Source organism: Paroedura picta, chromosome 7 (genome assembly GCF_049243985.1).
Source record: "Paroedura picta isolate Pp20150507F chromosome 7, Ppicta_v3.0, whole genome shotgun sequence".
NCBI classification, from domain to species: domain Eukaryota; kingdom Metazoa; phylum Chordata; class Lepidosauria; order Squamata; family Gekkonidae; genus Paroedura; species Paroedura picta.
Genome location: NC_135375.1, coordinates 57,290,228 through 57,312,295, shown reverse-complemented (window position 1 = coordinate 57,312,295; position 22,068 = coordinate 57,290,228). Strand labels below are relative to the sequence as shown.

General features: G+C 41.9%; 1 protein-coding gene across 4 annotated transcripts in view; it reads right to left on the bottom strand.

Annotated features, from left to right (window-relative positions):
• Positions 1 to 19,948, bottom strand: part of GRAMD2B (GRAM domain containing 2B) — a 63,210-nt gene extending 43,262 nt beyond the window's left edge. For 2 of the 4 annotated variants that reach the window (XM_077344438.1, XM_077344439.1), the window contains exon 1: positions 19,705 to 19,948. In XM_077344438.1, coding sequence (XP_077200553.1) covers positions 19,705 to 19,874 — 170 coding nt within the window. In that variant the 5' untranslated portion in view covers positions 19,875 to 19,948. Of the gene's footprint in view, positions 1 to 1,961; positions 2,435 to 19,704 lie in introns of those variants that run through there. The other 2 variants (XM_077344441.1, XM_077344440.1) reach the window with 2 other exon arrangements.
• Positions 19,949 to 22,068: the final 2,120 nt, after the last annotated feature.

Below are 22,068 nucleotides of genomic sequence, written 5' to 3'. Positions count from 1 at the left end.
GACAACTTACTGGTTTTGCCCTCATACTTGGCTGCAAGTGAAACCGAGTAGCCAGAAGAGACTTTTAAGGGAAGACTAATCTATATTGGCCCTAACTTGGATCACCTGGGCTAGCCTGATCTCATTATATCTTGGAAGCTAAGCAGGGTGGACACTGCCATGTATTTGGATGGAAGATCTCCAAGGAATACTAGGGACATGATGCAGAGGTAGGCAACGCACCTCTCAATGTTTCTTGCTTCCAAAACTCTATGGGGTGGCCATAAGTTAGGTATAACTTGGTAGAAGAAAGGGAAAAAATCTGTATTGAGATACTATGTATAGTCTATTAAATATTACTTGCATGTTAATTTCCCCCACCCCTGATCCTATGAGTCTCTCCCCCCCCCCACCCACAACTGGGTAACAGGTGTTTTTTCTCAATTCCATAGAACAAGTCAAAGGACAGTGTTCAAAAGCTTCCCCAGCTGATCAACATAAAAATCCATAACAGTAAGTCTGAAATGTAACCTTTTAAACCCAAGGTAACCAAAAAGCTTAACTGTGCACAATCTTCTGCAATTGGACAGGAAAACATGGGGAAACTACATAAACAGAATGCCTTTTGCTTTATCACTGAACACAGCCCCACAGATAAAAAGACAGGCCTACCAAACAAAGGACATGATTCCAGGAATACATGAACCTTTATTAACCCCTCTGTATGATATATAGTTTATGGTGTATAGACTGTCAAAACCTGCTGAACAGGACTCCAACACAGAATGCAAGATGTAATTTACCAGACAACAAACAACAACTGCTTCCGGCTTAGGTACGATGGAATGCGAATTTCCTGTAATACCTGTTCAGTGTTCAATCAAATATGGGAGAAGTGGTGTTCAAATCAGTCATATGTCCCGTTTCATCAGTTTCATACATGATGTTCATCAGTGACTGATTTTATACGAACATATAAGCATATAACCCAACTCAGTTGTATATCTGTTCTTTTAGACTCACATATGGCACAGAAAACTGAACAAGCCACTAAAATGCAATCCAAATGAAGGCTGTGATTGATCAGATGGAGAGAGTTCATACATGTATGTTCACCCACAAGAGCTCATGTAAGAATGTGCGCCACTCAAAACAACATTAAGAAACAATTTCCAAGGGTGAAGCTACCATCAGAGATCAAGGACCAGTCAGTGCTTTCATATACCTCCTGGCATCACCTCCAATATGTACATTTTGATTGGTCAGTTTAGACCAGTGGTAGTCAAACTGCGGCCCTCCAGATGTCCATGGACTACAATTCCCATGAGCCCCTGCCAGCAAATGCAGTTTGACTACCCCTGGTTTAGACACTCAGCTGAGATGATCAAGTTACAGGATATTGACTTACTTGCAGGTTTTAGACCTAAGCTAGCAGTGAATTATCATTATTGTTCACTTTCTGAAGATTCAGGAGGTGAATGTTTAACATTGTTTTCATTCTGCAGTGCAGTGTTTTACCATCTGTGGAACCACAAGTCTGGCATAACTGCACTATGTGTGATGGAAGTCGTATAAACCACCCCAATAAAAATGGGCGAAATCCAGTGTCACATTCAATTTTAGGCTGATCATTCCACTTAACCCTATTTTATCATACCTTCTTCAGAGGATACTGTAACCCTTTTAAATTTCAGCTTAAAACCACATGCAACCTCTATCCCCCTCCAACACTAGCTGTAGCCTTTTGAACTACACAAACAACTACACAGGGATCCACCATAAAAAAAGATAATTGCTAATTCATTTGAAACAAATCAAGTTTACACGCAAAACACAATTCTCATGGCAGATGAGAGGCCAAGTAATCACTGGAAAACTTTTGGTTAAAGTTTACTCCTTCATATGATTGCAAGATTTTGTCAGGCTTGAAAGGTAAGCATAGAGCCATTCTACACAATCTATTGCCAAGCAAGAATACTTACGGGGTGAAAGCAGCTTTGTTTTCTTTTTTACTGATCACCCTGATAGGTTTTAGTTCTTCCCCCTCGTGTGGTTGATCAGTCATTAGCACCATCTGAAGACAAGATCCTCCTCTTGTTTGCCTGGCTCTGTTGACTGCTCTCTATTCTCCTATCCCTGGCAACGTTTGAACAGGAATTCACTCCAGGCTTTTCCTTCTCGCTTTTCTGTCACATTACACTGCTTTGCAACCTTAGAGTGCAAGCTGAGAGAAAGCTTTTTGTCTCCAACTAACCTGAGCAAGTTTAAACTGGTATTGTTGCCTGGCCCTTCGTTGACGGCAATGAAGAGAAGGGAGGGGGAAAGCCCAGGGAAGAAACATGCCTCTTCTCAACCCACAACTAGTTGGGAGGAGGAAGGGGGTGGGGGGAAGAGAGACAGAAAGAGAACCTGTTTGACGTGTTCAGCAGAGAAGAAATAGTTCAGTTAAGCACATGGAAATCCTAACAATAACTCTACAGCTGCTTTAAGCTGGAAAGCATTACGATTTTTTATTTCAAGAAGGCTGTCAGAATTGGATATGGGCATGCTTGACATAGGAAGTCCTATTAATAGAGCAGCCAAACAGGAATCCCGGGCTGGGGAGGCAATCCGAGGCAACTGCCCGCAATCCTGGCTCCTTATGTCCCACTAGGGGCTGACCTATTACCCAGCTTTAATGATTCATATGGCTAGTGGCTTCCTCAGGTATTGTCTCTTGGTTACTTAAAACAAAAGGGCTCCTGCATGTTTTATATGGGAAGGATCTAAGTGACAAGAGAAGGAAAAGCTAAGGTGGCAAAACCCATTGGTCCCAAGCAATTGTTAACCTACAACAACTGCTCCCCCCTCAACAAAACATCTATTCAGAGAAAGAAAAAGAAAATGTAAAAACTTTCCTGCCAATCTGGCTTGAACTATACTCTGTTTCTGGCATGCTTGTTAGGCATCTAGCATGACAACACAGGGCCCAATTTTGTTGTGAATTAGCAGTGTTGTCAGCTTACTTTTCTGGCAGTGCTCCTGTCTTTTTCCTGCAAATCAGAAATGTAGCTGGTGAAATTTTACCCATTAAAAACTTGCTAAATGACTGTTAAAGATGTGTGTGTGTGGGGGGGGAGATCTATGGCTCTTCCAGAAAAAAAGCGAAAGACTGTACTTTCTCCACTCCCTGATTAATATATTGGATCATGTGGTTTCCTTCCAATTACTTAAACTTTGCTTCTTTGTGTGGTTCAGTGCAACAATCAAAAATGCTGTTTAGAAATTGTTCTTGCAGAAGCATGCACAGAAGGATGGATGAAAAACAATTGCCTTTACGATCTAACCACTTTAATTGTATTGATAAATGGGTCAAATTGGTTAATGTCCTTTGACCTGAATCCAGGCTTGCAACCACAACTATTAACAGAATTGCAACTGCTGTTATCAAATCAATTTAATGTGTCATGTATGAATAGGATTAACAAAATATCCATGCATGTAAAAACTGGGATTTTCTGACATACCTTTGTTTGATATTAGTTTGCATTCATTTATTCCAAAGTAAATAATATGGTGTACTTTCACTTCTCAAAAATTGATTGATGGGCTGCTCAACTTTTAGACTTCATTTAGTTCAAAATTTAATCTCCTGTAATGTTGATATAAATTAATAACATATCTATGTTGCTAACATTAGAGGCATATTCGACACACCAAGACTAGCCGGAGGTGCATCAAGTCCCTGCTTGTGGCAGGAGAACCCCCATTGTCAATGGGAACTTTGTTCTACTGCTCAGCTGGCCAGTGAGGCAGGGAGGATTAGCAGGATACTAGAGGAAATGTCAGTCACTTCCCAATATGCTTGTGCAACAGGGAGTAATGCCTGATGTCACCAATGGCGTGCTGATGTTATTCAGCATGACACCAGGGGATACCAGGGCTGGCCTGGAATTGGGGCAAGCTTCTGTAAAGCATTCCCAGAATCTCTTGGCAATGCACTGAAATATCTTGTGGGCACACAGGGACTGATTATGCACGGGGCGGGTAGTCTGGGTCGCGGCTGCAGGGCAGCAGGGCCAATCCCTGATTATGCATGACTCTGCCACCATCCTGGCCCTGGCCTGGCACAGCACTCCGGATGGCCCATGGTAAGTGAACACGAAAACTCCCACGTTTTGTTTGTTGCTGTGGGTGCCATCTGCAGCCCTGTCAGGCCAGCCCTGTGCATAATAGAAGAGGCACGAGGGACACCTTGTAGGGACACCAAATGCTCCTGTCAGCTTTGTGGAGCTGCAGAGCATGCTGCTCCCCTGCCATTGTGAGGTGGCGGCACCATGCCCCCCACTCCCTCCCACAGCTGCTTCCGCATAGCACACCAGGCTATCCCAGCCCTGGCATTGTGCTGTACATAATTGGTCAGGGAGTGACTTTCACACTTTTCTGATGACATCTCTGTGTTGCTGGCAAGTACTCCGCCCCCAACAAGGTGAGTCTCCTGCCAGTTGCCAGAGGATCCTTCTGAGGCAACTTCTGCCTCAGCCATAGTGTGTTTCAACAATTGTATCAAGAACTTTAATGGGTAGATTAAGCACACACATGCATTCTCATGCACACGCATACACATGAACAAGCTTCATCTAAAAATGGGTTTGAAGGGCTTATCTTTAACTAGGTCTTATATGCTTTTCAGTGAAGCAGGGAAAGATTGCTGATTCCAAGTCCTTTTTTCTGGGGCTCTCCTGACAAAGCATGAGTTTCATTTTATAGTAGAACTCCGACTTCTGACAACTCTGTTGGTGCTAGTTTGTCACTTACTTGGTTCTGGCAGTAATACTTCCAGTTCCCCACCCTTGCTCAATGGAGGGGAATGGCATCATCAACATTTGGATGCAACTTCCTGTTTTGGTCTTCTAAAGTTCCGTGCATGCCGTTTACTTTTAAAGTAACATACATGCTTTTGAGGACACTGTGCTGCAGTCATGAGCATGCTTTTCTAGGGACAAGCCTTACTGAATAACATGTACCCAACAACTTTGTCAGTCTGGACATTTCACAAACTTGCAATGTCCTCCCAAAGTTTATAATGGGCTTCTTTTAGAAAAAATTTCTGAAATAACCAAATGGTATTATTCTGTTGTTCTGTTGTCCTCTGCCTTCATTGCTACTAGTTTCCTTCTCTCCCTCTCTCTCCCCTTTTAAAGCTGAAACTATTAGCAGAGGCACTGATAAAGAAAGCATCTCCTTACACTCCAGTCTTTGAAATGTTTTGGGAAGTATAGTATGCCAAGGATTTGGGGCTTCTCTATAGGTCTAGAAAGCTGGCCAACAATTTCCAAGGAGCTATGCACTGGAATTTTCATATGGGTAAGGTGTTGAGACCTAATGAAAGTGAGTAGCCTTTTACCGTCATCAGTGTTCAAACTTCTTGGAAGGTATGTTTTGGGACTGGCTCAGAATTACCTCAGATTCTTTGAGTCCACCAGAAATTTAACAACATTTTGGTGCATTTCATTATAAAAGATATTTCTGGCCTGATGTGGGATTTTTTTGGAACCAAGTTCATTATTTTGCATTTCTAACTCTCCCAAATCTGTTAGTGTTTCTCTTGTAAGATTTTGTTTTGCGCTAGGCATGCCAAATACCCTCTTTGGGTTGGCAGTCTCTCAGCAAAGGGACTTCTAACAGTGCTTGCCTCTTGGGCTGGTGGGAAGAATGGTGGGGAGGAGAAATAACCTTGGGTGGTGTGCCAATGTCACATCTAGGCAAAACCTTGGACAAGATGTCAGACATTAGTCAACACACTATGATAATACTTATGGTCATTCTAGTGTGCTATAGATGCTCTGACATAATGTCATTTTTGCTTGGATATGACAACATTACATAGCCCAACATCATTTCCATGGTTTATCCCAGGCTTTCTCAACAAGGGTTTTGTGAAACTCTGGTGTTTCTTGATGTCCCAGGAAGGGACTCATTCCCAAATGAGTGGGAATTAATTAATTTTTAAATATATTTTTAAAAATTGTCAAACATATATTAGGTGATATAACCATATATTGTCATGTTGACCCATTTCTACCTCTCAAAATGACCAGTGATGGGTCTGGAGAGGTTAGGAAGTGGAGGGGCCCCAGGTGGACATGTACACAGCTATGCCTCCCAACTATATTTTGCATGATTGCACCACTTCCGGGGTTTCTTGAAGCCTGAAGAATATTTCATGGGTTTCTCAATGGTAAAAATGTTGAGAAAGGCTGGTTTATCCTAATCTCAAAGTTCCTGTGGATTATGTGCTGCCACCTGGCATCCCATTTTGTGCTCATGATACATTTTTGCTTGTTCCTTTCTATTACTGGGTATTCTGGATAGTTATATGACAATATATTTCTGATTAGCAAGTGGTTCCTTGATAAAGTTAAAGTCAGACGGATTCTGATAATTGCATGATCTCATCTCTGTGCTATCATAAATCCTAGTACTATAATTGGATTTACACTGATGGGATTTGACAACTTCCCTTTATTCTTTTGCTTCAGTATGATTAAGATCATAGACTCATGAGCATTGTGTTTTATATCTGCATAGAGTTTAATTTTAACATCCTCGACTCCTGTGGGAGGAGAGTATCTGGTAATTGACAATGCATATTTCTGTTGGAAATTACTATGGCTGGAACACTACAGAGATACTTGGGGCTATAGGAAGTTACATAGTCTGCCATTCTAACAGCACTTTCCTGAGTGTAAGCCCTATTGAATTAAAATGGGACTATGCTAGAAACCAAGACAACTGACTGCCTTTGCTTTGCTTTCAGTTCTATTTCTGGTGTCTGTGGTTCCCAGTCAACAAATCCAGCCCCATATAGTATGTTTGGCCCTTTCCCACTGCCTTCTAATTTTTCATCCTGATGCCCTCCTAGAACAGGAATAGTTTGGGTCTTCTGAGAACTCATGCTTTGTCTACTCTTGGCTGATGTAGAATGTGTAAATTCAGAAGCATGCACATGTCTCTAGATTTGCTTCAATAGAAGAAATGATACTAACTGATTTTCTCTCTATTATGTGTGCACCTGGATTTACTGAAATCCTATGGATTCTGGCTGAGTACTTCTGTGTTTCCTCTTAGGAAGCCAAATACTGTAAGAAGGCCTGTCAGGCAATTGTGTTCCAGTGTTCCTTTAATAGAGGTTACTGTATTTGGAAATTGTTTTGTGAGCAACAGCTGGTTTATTTGTTGGTTTTTGTGATAATGATTTTATTGTTTGCTGCATTTAGTTCCTGGGGATAGACAGGATAGAAAGACTTTAATAAAAAGAATATGCAAGATGCCCTCCATTGAGTAGAAGTTACAGACAGCTTCTTTATGGTGTACGACACAATCATGGAGAGTTATGGAAAAGTGTAATGAGAGGCAAAAGAGTAATTAATTTGGCTTATGGTTGTCAAAAAACTGCTAAATGGCCAAAAGGTCATGCAGAATTCAAAACTTAACTGGCTTTTAGAGAAGTCCCCAGCCCTGCTCCACCACCTAAAAACGAAAAATCCAATCAAATAAAACACTTTCACTGCATGTGTTTTATATATCCAGTTTCTAATGTAGCCTGGAAGACGCTGGACTCAAACAGATAAAACACTCATCATCATTTACCTAAATTTATGCATTTGTGAATGGGTCATCACATTTTTTTAGCATGTCTCTTCTTAAATGGCATGTTTCATGATGTGTCATTATGCTTCCACTGAGGATAAGCATTGTTAATTCTAACCAGCTAAGGGTTTGAAAAGCCTACAAGAAACTAGGGTTGCTTCAACATGGGGCTTTTGTGCAATGCCTCCCAACCCAATATTGTTTTGTTGTTAGTTTTAAACATTTTAATTATGATCTTCCTTGAGTGTTCCTGAGAGAGGCAAACTAAACGATCTGTATAACAAATAAATGAGAACAGAAGGACAGGAAGAGGCAGTGTGCAATCCCACAACACATTTGTAATTACAACATCTTCACTGGCTCTTTCTAGTCGGTGCAGAACAATATTAATTGGATTAAAGTTTCAGGTCCAAATCCTGAAAGGGCTCCTATATCTTCTAAGAGTTCTCTGGCTATTGTAGTATTGTAATGGGGAAAACACTGGTGACATCTGGTGACATTCAGTGCAGTGCCTTCATTTTGATGTAATGATAAACTATGTGGTTTTATCATTTTTTTCCAAATAGTTGCATGTTCTGAATGTAGTTGGTCCAGGAAAGTGATTATTCCCAAGCTGGAATTTCAAATGATTTATTAATTCATTCAGTTTATATACCGCCCCTTTGCGGTTGGCTTGTTAACCACATGGCATACTAACTATAGTTAGCGGTTATATCTGCTTCTACAGTCCAAAGAATTAGTTTTGCCTGAGAACTAGTCAGAGATTGTTACTCAAACTAGAGTTAAAAAAACAACCACCATGGTTTATTATGATATTTGAATGCTACCTTGGAACTCATACTTGGCAATTTACATACAATGGGGCCACCAAAGAAATCAAAATAATGAAATCTGTGCAGATGAGAGCAGAGAGGATTTCTGTTGTACTCCTGATTCATTTTGGAGTGAACTGAGCCACTCACAATTTAACTGACATTAAAACATTAATGTTTCAAAGTGTCCTTGTGTTTCACAGAATCTTATAAAAAATAAATAGGAAATTGAGCAGTTGCCAGTGTGGATGGAAAATATTCACAATGTGAGCTTATATTCCAGTGTTCAATTGAGAGCTCTTGTTACTCAAGTATGAGGGTCAATAGCAGCTGTATTATTATGTAGTCTTAATAGCCTATGTATTATACATGCTGTAAAACATCTCAGTGAATAGCAAATGGAAGGTAGTTGAAACTCACCATTCTGTTTGGCAATCCATACCCTAAGGGTGCTTCTGAAGATTAACAAAATTGCATTGTTACCCTTTAGTGTGATATCCTAGCCCTGATCTACTTGCCAGCAGTGCAATACCCACCAGTTCCATTCTGTTCTTACTAGATAAGAAAAGCCTTGCTGGATCATAAATGTGCTATATCCATTCCAGCATCTTGCTTCCCACAGTGGTCAATCAGATGCCATCGAAAGCCCGCCAAAAGGACACAGAAACTAGGGTTATTTTTGTCCCTCAAATACTGGCTTTGAAACTCTGAGCATGGAGGTACTCCTTTGCCCAAAAACAGGCAGTGTGAGACAGGAATAATCCAACTATCAGGCACATAAGTACATGAAAACTTTTTAAATATCTACTCTGTTGTCCTGCATGGCTCCAAGGAGAAGGAGGCATTTTAGGCTTCCCTTCAATGCTGTTTTTGCCAGTGGAAATAGCCATATGGGGGTGTCTATCACAGGTCACTTGGATCCCAAGGAAGTGGTAAACAACATCTCTAGGGTCATTTCTGCTAGTGAAAACAGTGTGGGGGGGAAGAGCAAAACCCCTTGTTCTCCTTTGAAGCTGTGTGAAGTGACAGAAGTTTTTACAGGCTGATCCCTATATAAATGTGTGACTGATAACTGAGGCAGGTACCCATGAACCAAATTGTATAACCTGTAATGTATAATCTAAATGTATATTCTTCCAGGAACAGTTGCAATGTTATATCAATTTCATGTAGTGAGGAGCAAATCTTTCTTGGATAAAATTTGGGTTTCCAGATCATATGATCTGATATGCTGACAAATTTAATTTCACGTCAGGATGTTCTAATAAGGCAATATTTTTTCTTTATGGGTATGTTTTGGCATAATATGCAGATTATTGTGGAGAAATAGGAACAGATTTCTAAAGAGCTAAATAAAGCTTAATTGTTATCTAAATTGTGTAAGAACTTGATGAAATTTGGTATACTGGTGAATAAAGGTAATATTATGTGGGAAAAGGATTTAAGAAAATATTTCCCTGTTGAGGTAGACTGGTTGTTGCTGGGAAATTAGATCATTTAAAATGTTTTTGGTGTTTTTATTGGGAACTGTTGGTGTTTTATTGTAAACCACTACGAACCGGCTGGACCGAGAGTGCCAGTAAATAAGTTTAATAAATAATTTTTTAAATGGCCCTGAAAAAGGGTCTTCCAAGGTATTGGCCCTTCTCCCCAAAGGAGGGAGGGAAGGAGAAAGAATCAGCTTTCCAACTGACTAGTTAAGCGTCTTACACACCTCTTCTGGGCAAATGATCCATCTGCTGTGTGCACTGCAGTTAGGCACCACTGTCCAGATGTATCTCACCTAACCAAGGCACCATGTGCTACATACAGCTTGCCCGCTGCAGGCACTACTTCCCCAAGCTATGCAGATACATTCACCTTTCTACTCCTGGACTGGAGTAGCCCTAGTTAGGGCGGCAAGATAATGGCCCACTGGTAATTTGCCTAGTGGCTATAAAGACCAGTCTGCCTCTACTTTCTCTTGAATGATGTCTGTGTGAAGTTGAGAAACAGAACAGTAGGTTTTCATAACCTGCTTTTCTCTCCCTTAAGGAATTTCAAAGTGGCTTGCAATCAACTTGCCTTCCTTTCCCTACAACAGGCATCTTGTGAAGTAGATGGGACTCAGAGAGACCTAAGAGAGCTGTGACTGGCCCAAGGTCACTGAGTAGGCTTCATGTGAAGAAGTGGACAATCATATCTGGTTCTCCAGATTAGAGTCTACTCTTTTTAACCACATAGCATCCAGATTAAGTAACACTTAACTGTTATTCTATTTGCAGATGACAGTTTGGAAAATGTATCTCAGAATTTTGTGTAAAAATTCAAACTTGGATACATGTCATATAAAATAATGTGCCATTAACTAATTATGTATAGACTAAAGGCAAAGGCTGTTGCACTCAGGGAAACAATGGGCACTAGGATGAATGCCTACACTGTGGCCTTCCTGGGGGATGGTTACATGGCAAAAGCTCCTGCCTACCCCTGGACTCTTGAGGCCCTGCCTCCAAACCTCAAGGAACATTCCAAGCAATCCCCGCTTGCTCCAAAATAAAAGAACCCCTACTGCCCACCCTCATGCGGCAGAACTATTCAGCCACTGACATATTTCCTGGAGGAGCACATTTCAGTGGGACACAAGGTATCCCACTGAACTGTGTCCCCCATGGGGACACAGCATGCTGTAGAACCATGGTCCCCAACCCCCGGTCCGTGGCCTGGTGCTGGTCCATGAAGGCCTTGGTCCGTGAAGGCAACGGCAGGGCGCAAAAGTGTGTGTGCAGCAGCTCCATGCAAACGTGCATGCACAGAGCTGCCACCCATGCACGTTTGCATCCACCGGGGGTGCAAACGCCTATGCGCGGCAGCTCTGCGCATGTACGTTTGCACAGCGCTAGAAAAGGTTGGGACTGCTGCTGTAGAGCATAACACTCTGCAGCAATGCACCAGTGGCAACATGGAGTGATGCCACTGATGTGGAATCAGCCCTGGTTACAATGAGTTCTCCCTCAAAGATCAAAGCAGATCTGGAAAGGGCCCTACCCTCCTTCCTTTTACTGACAGAAACCAAGGGACAAATTTTGTTGTGGTTGCCTTGCACTGGTCATGGAGGGCATTTATTATGTAAAGCTACATATACTTCTCCATTTTAGAAGGTATTAACCCCCTATAGGATTAACAAAAAAAATCAGATTTTTCTGCAAATCTGGGGCTTTTTCAGGTTTGTAGAAAAATCTGTCTTGTCTGTTCATAGCCCCAGTCTCCAGATTTAAGTAACCACAGATGGAGCATGTTGAGAATTGATTTTGAAATGCATATCTGATCCAGGAATCAAAGAGTTACATTAGAAGCAGTTAACGCTCTGGGTACTCTTGTTATAACCATTTGAATTCTTTGTTTTAAGAGATGACCTCTGCGCCTTATTAGTCTCAAAATCGGCTTAGTTTCAAAAAAGATTTGCTATATGACATGGGGATCTGCTGTTGAAAGAATGCAAGGCTAAAGCTTTGAACACATGGAACTAACTGTGCAATTCTTTGAATGTTGGTCATGGTTGTAAAACAGAAGTGCTATCGTGTATTTCTAGTTTTTCTGATATTGGGGTATATTTATCCATTGTATACAGTTTCAAACAGCAACATGTAAAGAATCCCTACACCACTTCACCAGGTTGTGAAAATGGATATACGATCTGTTCTGAATATTACTTTTGTATTGTTTGCTTGACTTGAGTCTAAATAAAATGCAACACAATGGTTACCAATTAACACAATGTTTGAAAAATGCGGATTTTAACATTTCATTAAACTGTTAGATTCATGCCAGTGTTTTAAATGTTTAATATCTTTTAAAGAAGCTTTTATGACTGACTCCATTTCATCCCATCCTTAGACTGCCCGGAGAAGGAAACATGTCTGCCCCTTTAAGGGATGTTGGCTTCTACACTTTAGAGCAGGGGTAGTCAACCTGTGGTCCTCCAGATGTTCATGGACTACAATTCCCATGAGCCCCTGCCAGCAAATGTTGGCAGGGGCTCATGGGAATTGTAGACCATGGACATCTGGAGGACCACAGGTTGACTACCCCTGCTTTAGAGCACATTTGTGTCAGTGCACAGTCCAGATTCTCAAAGAACATTGGTTCATTAAAACACCTGTTCTTTTTCTAACACACATTTGACTACCAAGTATGCAACAGAAGAAGAGCTGGAGGTTTCTAACCTTGTTTGCCAGCACCGCTCTTATCTGATCAGTGCTAATCAAATATATATAAGAGAAATTAATACCTTTGCTCCCTATCCTGCCTCCCCCCTAGCCCGGGCTTCATATACATGTTGGCTCCTGCTTGCCAGTTGTCAACTCAGCCTCTAATTACTGCCTCAGACCACTGATCTGTCACTGCTGACAATTAAATGGATTTTGACCAACTTGAATCCTTTCATGTCACTTAAAGATCAAATAGATGTGAATACTATCCATAAAGATAAGAAGGGTTGTGCCATTTCTATTATATTTTACCAAATTAGCTATTAGGAACTACCAGAAATCTGTACTTTTGCAGCTATACTTAAAATTGCTGACCAATACTGTCCCTGAAATGCAGATTCTCTACTTAGATATAAAAATACTTTGCATTTTTTTAGAAACTAAAGTTTTAATTAAGATACATTAGAATTATTGGGCCTGTGTGAATGAGGTTTATATACATTTATTTAATCATAGATAGATACCAAAGATATGCTGGAGAAAGCCTAGTGCCTTGCAGCCTGATTAATAGTGCATTCCTAAATACAGTTCTGCCTTTCTAAGTTCATTGCTTCAATGGTTTTTGAAGATTGTAACTGCACTTGGGATTGCACTGACAGTGCTGTAGAAATAATGAACACGTTATTCCTTAACTCATGCTAATTGTGCCTGAAAAGCACATGGTGTATTGAGGACAAGGAGAAATGTTACAGGAGAAATGGATGAATGATTGATGCCAAACATTTTCTTGAGTGGGGGTTCTCCTGAGGGATCAATGTTCTCTCTCAAGGTCTAATGCACCATCACCACATTGTTATCCCTTTCTTTCACATTGGTAGAAGGGTCAGTCATGCTAATATGCTATAGCAAAAATAAAAAGGAATCTTACGGTATTTTACAAGAGCCTCTTGTGGTGCAGAGTGGTAAGGCAGCAGACATGCAGTCTGAAAGCTCTGCCCATGAAGCTGGGAGTTCAATACCAGCAGCCGGCTCAAGGTTGACTCAGCTTTCCATCCTTCCGAGGTCGGTAAAATGAGTGCACAGCTTGCTGGGGGGTAAACGGTCATGACTGGGGAAGGCACTGGCAAACCACCCCGTATTGAGTCTGCCATGAAAACGCCAGAGGGAGTCACCCCAAGGGTCAGACATGACCTGGTGCTTGCACAGGGGATACCTTTACCTTTACCTTTTATGGTATTTTAAAGGCTACACACTTTATTGAAGCCTAGGTTTTAACTGGCGAAATCCCTTTACATTAAATGGGTGAAATGAATTCTCAGTCAAGTATTAGGGTTGCCGGTTCTGGGATGGGAAGCCTCTGGATGTTTGTGGGTAGAGTCTAGAAAGGGCCTTCAGCATGGTCTTACCTTCCAAAACAGCCATTTTCTTTATGGGAACTAATATCTATAGTGCAGAGACCAGTTATAATCCTGACAGATCTTTAGGAGGCTGAAGATGGGTAACCCTACTCAAATGATTACAGTAAACAAAGTTATTTATTTATTGCATGGTATAGTATAATCAGGAGATTCTACAGTTTAGGACTGGGTGGCAGACAGGAAAGAGACATTTGGAGGTGGTTTGCCATTGTCTGTCTCTGTGTTCTGACCCACATTTTCCTTTGAGGTCTCCCATCCAAATATTAACCAAGGCCAACCCTGCTTAGCTTCTGAGATCTGATGAGATTGAGTGCACTAAGCTATCAAGACCATGAATAATAAAACCAGAGTTTTTTTTTATCAAGCGGCTAAATGTGGTGCTTTCCATAAGGATAGATCCAAATGGGTAGCCATGTTGGTCTGAAGTAGCACAATAAAATCAGATTTTATTGTGCTCTCATTTTATTGTGCTACCAATACGGCTACTCATTTGAATCAAGGCCAAGGATAATAACTTCAAAGACAGGTTAAACATGCTTGTGACAGTGATCCTGTACAGCACTGTATATTTGTATATTTCTTAGTTTTATCTCACGCCAGGAGGTTTAATTCTTATATTTTCACTAGGATTAAAGCCCGTTGTAGCTGATACAATGGGCGCTAGCAGGGGGGGGGAGGGGGGAAAGTGGGTGGGAGGTAGAAAGGAAGAGAGTGATTAAGATAGAGAGAGCATGGCACTGGGAAGACGAAGGGGAGGGGTTGTCCAGTCTGTAAGGGCATAAGGTTGAATATGTGTGTTGTGTGAGGGGTTGTGCCGGCGTGGTGACAGTGTGGGTGTGGATGTCAAGAACCTGTGGTTTGGAATGTTCTTTGAATGTGGGAGAGGACTGACCTTTGGGAATTGTGGCCTAGTGGTTACAGATGAGCTTTCCAGAGCCATGTCTTCAGATATGTGAAGGGAAAATCAGACTGGAGACTCTTCTTAGGGGGAGATTACATGGCAACCAATTCCCCCCAGTTCTGTGGCCCTGCTTCTTCCGTCTCCATTTTTTTAAACTGTTGATATAATGTTATGAGCCCACATGCTTCTTTCTATATGGCCCCTTAGAAGAAGGAGGGCTGGATTTTTGTACTCTGCTGTTTACTACCAAAAGGAGTCCCAAAGTGGTTTACAAACACCTTTTCCCTTCATCTCCCCACAATAGGCAACCTATGAGGGAGGTGGGGCTGAAAGCTCTGAGAGAACTGGGAATGGTCCACAGTCACGCAGCAGGCCTCAGGTTTCTCTAAGCAGTTTAAAATTGCATTTCCTTCCTCTCCTGTGAGGCAAGTGGGGCTGAGAGTTCTGAGAGAACTGGGAATGGTCCACAGTCACCCAGCAGGCCAAATGGATGAAAGTTAAATCTTTTATATATTTAAAATGTCTTAAACATTTATTGGGTTATATGGCCATATATGGTCATGTAGACTCCCTCCCAAAATGGCCAATGATAGGCCTGGATGGGGTGGAAAGGAGAAGGGACCTGACTGGGCATGTACACATCTATACTTCCCATGTTCTGAACAAAGTGGTTCTTGAATCCTGAATAATGTTTCAGGGGTTTCTCTATAGTAGAAAAATTGAGAAAGACTGATTTAATAGATGTCTGACATGAAGAAATTTAGCAGATTAAGTTCCTTCAAAGAAACCAGAAGACTTTGGGAAACAACATTTTTAGAAGCCAAACTATAAATCTTCTATATAGTGATATTGACCAGAATCATCAGTTACAGCATTGCAGTTTATTTAGATATATAAGCTCTGTTTATTTTCCCTAGGAGACCTAAAGCAGTTTACAACATCATTCTCCTCTCACCATTGTGTCCTCCTAACAACAACCCAGTGAGGTAGATTAGGATGAGAGAATAATTGACCCAAGGTCACCCAATGTGTCTCTGTGGCAGAGTACAGAGCCAAACACAGATCTCTTGGATCCTAGTCCAACACTCTAATTATTTTAGTAGGAAGAGGAGGCATTCCATGTTTTCAATGGTATTCAGTAGTTTATTTTATTTATTTATTTATTTATTTATTTATTTATTTATTTATTTATTTATTTATCATACTTCTATACCGCCCTCCCTGGAGGCTCAGGGCGGTTTAGATTATAACAGGGAACCATACATAAAACAGTCTGTAGAACATGTACATCGATAACCAACAATTGCAACCAAACACAACACAGTATAACAGTAAACAATCGTAATACAAACAGGGCCAGGGCTTGTTGATGGGATTCTGAGGAGGGGTGGGGGGGAGCAGGGGCCCTTGGTCGCTGTAGATTACGTCTGGTCTCAGCCAAATGCCTGGTGGAGGAGCTCCTTTTTGCAGGCCCTGCGGAACCGTTTAAGCTCCGTCAGGGCCCTGATCTCCTCTGGGAGCTCGTTCCACCAGGTAGGGGCCAGAACAGAGAATGATCTGGCCCTGGTCGAGACCAGACAGACTTCTTTAGGGCCAGGGATCCTTAGCTGATTCGAGGCAGTAGAGCGTAGAGCTCTTTTGGGGGCATAGGCGGGGAGGCAGTCCTTCAGGTACACTGGGCCCTGACCGCGTATGGCCTTGAAGTTTATCATCCCTTGTAGTTTTAAAGCATAAAAAGCAGTTAAAAGTAGATGGTAGATCTTATTGATAGCATATCATTCTGGATATCTCACTAATCATACAACAAACGTGTTGTAATGACATTATAGCAGGCACAGCAGAATTTATTGTATCAGTACCGATTTTCACACACTAATCTCCATTACTTGGTACACAGAGCTGTTGGACATGATCCAGATAATATTCCTTGTTACACCACAGTAGTTTGATTCAATCTACTTCTCCAGCCTGCAGGTACTTCCTCATTATCATCGAGACATGTGAAAGTATGCACTCTTATAAATGATTGTACCCTATAAACTTCCTTTTGCTTAGGTCAAATGGTGACATAAAATCCACCATACTTTGGAGCCCAAATATGACCTGTAAACTGTGGCTTTTTATTTTATATTTCTGACTTCTGATTATCTCTACATCATGTTCTCCAAAGATTTCTTTTAGATGGCTCTTTATGGGTAGTTTCAATATATGGAAAGTTGAGCATGGAAAAACATTTTATGAAGTCTTATGGGTATTTCTTTTATAGGATTTTATGGGTATGTCTTTTATAGGATTAGAAATAATGGTGGAGGCCCAAGTTTGGCAAATGGCCTAACATCCCAGAATGTTACAATTTTCACTTCTAATAATCAAAGGAGAAACAATGTAAGAATCCTTATTTTACCTGTGTCACTTCTTTCCAATTATGGAGACATAATCCAAGGGGTTTGCTTATGAATAATCAAAATTCTGGAGGTAGTATACTTGTGATTAGATGCCTTTATATTTTCCAAGTGATGAGAACCCCTTTAACTGGGGCACTGTGTATGAACACAGAGAACTTTGAGAAACTTTCATAATGCTACCAATGGGCTAGTTATAAACTTCAGTATTGCTTATGCAGCAAATGTAAGAAACTGAATGAACTTTAATATGTTGTCTCCTCTCCTCATTTCCAGTTACTTTGTTCACTTGAAAAACTAGATAATTTCAAGGTCACTTGTAACGAGTACAATCATTTGCCTACAGACAAGGAATAAGGAAAGCCACCTTTCTTCAGCTAGATAATAAGAGGCCAAATATAGTTGTTACTTACATTGATCAAAAGGAATATGCACAGCCCACAAACCAAATACTACTCCATACCTACTCACAGTATGGGCCATTGGTGGGATACAGAAAAGCCAGACCTCCTCTTGTTTGTGATTTCTTGAATTTGTTTGTGAGGCCACCCATACATATAGCTCAGGCTTTTCCTTATTGAGCCTGCAAGATAGCCAAGGGTCCATGGGTCAAGAATGATCACTGCTGAAGAGCTTCCTGTCCCTGGTCCATGAAGGCACTGAGCACCCAGGCCAGGTCTGAGGGTTTACACTTCACCATCCAAACGATGCCCCAGGGTGCTTGACCTAAGCTGTACTGAGTACCACTTGAGCAATTTGACCCACAATTTGACTGTTACAAGGAGAGGCTAGCTTGCTGCTTGATCAACCCCCAACTGCCTCTGATAGATGCCATGCCTCACAGATCCCCCTGAAAGTATTTTGGCCTGCATCCATGCAAGACCCTACCCAATCAGCAGGGTGGCTGTATCAGACTCCCCAAACCAGTTGCTGCCTGCCTGGGCATGCCATGCCTTTGCCAAGTTCCTTTGTCAGCTCCACACTGGGCCTGCCAGTCAAATCAGTGCAGTAGCCACACCAGGCCCCAGTTCCAGCATGGCCATACTTGCAGTCACTGCATGCTTCCATCATGTGCATCCAACCATGATCTCTGCTGGACCTGTCAGCCAAACCAGAGCATGCCCAGGTGGGCTCCAAGCCAAAATGGCAATGCCAGCAGGTATCCTTTGGCCCTGTTAAATGTGTCCACCTATATCTCTTTCTGAGGTTGACCTGCTTGCTGTAAAATGTCCCTCACACCCACAGCTGTGGTTGCCTGCTGAAAGGATAAAATGTTTCACTGCCCCCTGACAGGCTACACCTGGAGAGGTTAATAATTGTGGGAATGATACTTAAATGGTGATGCCTGCTATTGGCAGGTGAGTCCAATTCAACTCCCCTGATAGAGCAAATGACAAATATCAGTCAAGGAACAGTAGTTAAGATTGCAGTGTGGATCAGACCCCCTCAGTGCTTAGGAGAACCGTCTTTTGTAGACAGCCCCATCAAGTTCATGGTTTGGGTAGCTCCCAGTTAGCCACACTTTGAGAATAGTAGTAATGGCTGCTCTTATATAGGTTTCATCTCCCTCCCCCAAATATGAATACAGCTAGAACAGTGATTGTCAACCTGGGGGTCGGGACCCCTTTGGAGGTCAAATGACCCTTTCAAAGGGGTCGTGGCAGGGCAAGCAGCTTGGCCGGGGGGCACCATTCACACAACAGCCTTGTGAGGTTGATCAAGATAGAACGTTCATCTATCTGGAGCAGTGGAAAAGAAAAAAAGCAATTTCTATACAATCATGAACAATGGTCAGTTTCAGTTTAATTTCTGTGAAAGAACCCTGGCATAATTTTATGGTTGGGGGTCACCACAACATGAGGCACTGTATTAAAGGGTCGTGGCATTAGGAAGGTTGAGACCCACTGAGCTAGAATTTTCTGTGCTGATCTGAAGTTATATGTTACAGTAATTGGGATGTAATTAGAAATGATCTCCTTCTAGATATCCCAAAGTAATTTCTTAACCTTTTATCTAGGGAATTCTGCTCTGCTATAGACTATCATACACACCTGAAGCTACATTTGATCTAGGCAGTTACTTTTGTGGAATTTGAGGTCTGTTAGCCCTGGTCAGTGGGGTAGAGTGTTTAAAAAACAAAACAAAACAGGTTTCTTGAGAATCTCCATTTGTGAGATGGGTTATAAATGAAGAATGATGCCTTGTCATACGACCTTAATAAATCTATCATGAATATCCAGTTGCTAAACTTACCCAAGTTTCTTAGAACTCAATTTGTAATTTTGGAAACACCTTAAAAATAAATTATTAGACTCAAATGGTTACTAAGCAATTGAAAGGACCTCCCCCCCCAACCATTACAGCACATACCTTAAAAACATGGATCCGGTACTATCAGTAGGGCTTAGAAAAGACGGCTCGTCACTTGACTTTTGGAAACTGGATGGATTATTGTCATAAAAAACTGAGTCATCGGAAGAATGCCTTTTTCTTAGCATGTTAACCAAATTAAATAGGTGATTTAAAAAAAGAAAAAGCATTTAATGCCTGCTTCAAACAGATTGTTCCACAGTACAAGCATTTGCTGACTATAGGATGTGGGTTCTTCCTATCAATCTAGTTCAAGCAGGAGTGTTTATCAGTTAATAAGTTACTTATTGCATGATATCACATGGTCTATTTTTCCCCTCATGTGCAATCCTTCGTATATGCATCTAAAGATAGTCTTATTTGATTCTCAAAGAGCCAGACTAAAAATTATAATAAATAAAATGAGATATTCGTAATACAAAAGGATGAGTAAAGAAGTCTTTTAATAATTTGAATTTTTAATATAACATACAGATATTAAATGAACCAATGGGAGAAAAAAAAACATAGCTGAGCAATTTCTGTAGTAGACTGAACGCTGACATGGGAAGTGGGTTATGTTTCTACAAATGAGTAGATCCTAGGTTAAATTTAAACCCTCCTAAATTCATGTTAATTTTAATGGTGTGAATCCTAAGTAGTAGAACACATGTTTTGCATGTTTAAGGTCACAGTATCATTTAAGTTTTTTTAAGGGTGCTGGCGATCTTGGAACTATGATGTCTTTGATGGCCTCTTCAGGTTGTACATGTATCAAAGAACAGGATTGTGCCCCCTTTGTTCATTCTTGATTTGTGTATTTCCACATACTTTTGTCCACACAGAGGCAATGAATGAGAGGAGGTCAGGAGTGGATTCTGCAGGCTTTGATACCATTCTTCCTTTCTTGTGTTGGTTGAATATAATTTTCTATTATATCAAGAAGACTTTGGAGATGATGATTTTAGGCTCGAGGGTTTGACAATATTATTATATCACTCTATGAATCTTCATTCTTGTTTTCTAAGCACAGCAGATGCTCTACTAGGTACGATAATGGGACATAGTAAAACTAGTGGATAATTTGCCTTCCAGAAACCTAGAAGCTTGTTTGTCTTCATAAATCCATCTCTGAGGAAAAATGTAAAATTTTTAAGCCTGATTCAAAATCCATTGGGGTGAACAAAGAGGCCTTGCCTGTGTGTATGTTCAGTCTCTCTCCCCTTCTCTCTCCCTCCCTCCCCCTGAAAACTACATGGCCCTCAGCAATATTTAACAATTTGTTTTATCTAAAATTTGGGAAACTGCTGCCTGGGCGGAGACCACCCAGGGATTGTCCAGCCAGTCCGGACTCTGCTTTCCAGTCCTGGGGGCCAATCAGGATTGGCCTGCTCCCTTAGGCCTGCCCCCACAAACTTGCCACCACCAGTTAATCCCATTGGGTGCTTGGACGTCGCTGTGCATGGAGGATTATTGCCTCTTGGGATGGGAGGAAGGACTGCCTGGCTCTGCTGGCCAAGCCTTGGAGGGCCGCACATGCCTCTGTCCACTGGGGCGAGGGTGGGCGGCCTGCCTGAAGAAGAAGAAGAGTTGGTTTTTATATGCTGCTTTTCTCTATCCGAAAGAGTCTCAAAGCAGCTTACAGTCACCTTCCCTTTCCTCTCCCCACAACAGACACCCTGTGAGGTAGGTGAGGCTGAGAGAGCCCTGATATCACTGCTCGGTCAGAACAACTTTATCAGTGCCGTGGTGAGCTCAAGGTCACCCAGCTGGTTGCATGTGGGGGAGCAGGGAAAAACCTGGCTTGCCAAATTAGAAATCCGCACTCCTAACCACTACAACAAACTAGATCCCATGCCCTCTGTAGGCCTCGGCAGCCCGCCAGGCTGTGTGCTGCCGCAAGCTCCGCACCTCCACCCTTTCTTCATTCCTTCTTTCTCCTCCCTCCTTCCTTTTCCCCTTTCCTTTCTTCCACCTTTCCTTCTTCCCTCCCTTCTTTTACTGGTAAGGGTTGCCTCAGAAGCCCAGTGCCTGCAGTGTGGTCGCCGTAGCAATGGGTGTTGACTGCGCTTAATTCAGCCCCAGCTGCTTCACAAGCATTGAGTCTCTCTTGGCTGTCACCAGGATTGTGTTGCGCATACCTGCCTCCTTGGTGTTCTTCCCTTGACCTAACAAGTACATGTAAGTCAACCAAACAGCACTTGGTGGAGGGCACCGTGGCCACCGTGGTCTCGCCAGGGCAGCCTGGCCGATGGCTGGCTGAGGTGTGCCCCCACAGCATGCAGGATGCCTGCGGTGGCTCCCATGGGCCCTCTCTGGGGCAGATACATGGGGGGAGTAGTGGCAGTGGCGGCCCTGCAAAGAGGCTCCGTCAGGAAGTAGATA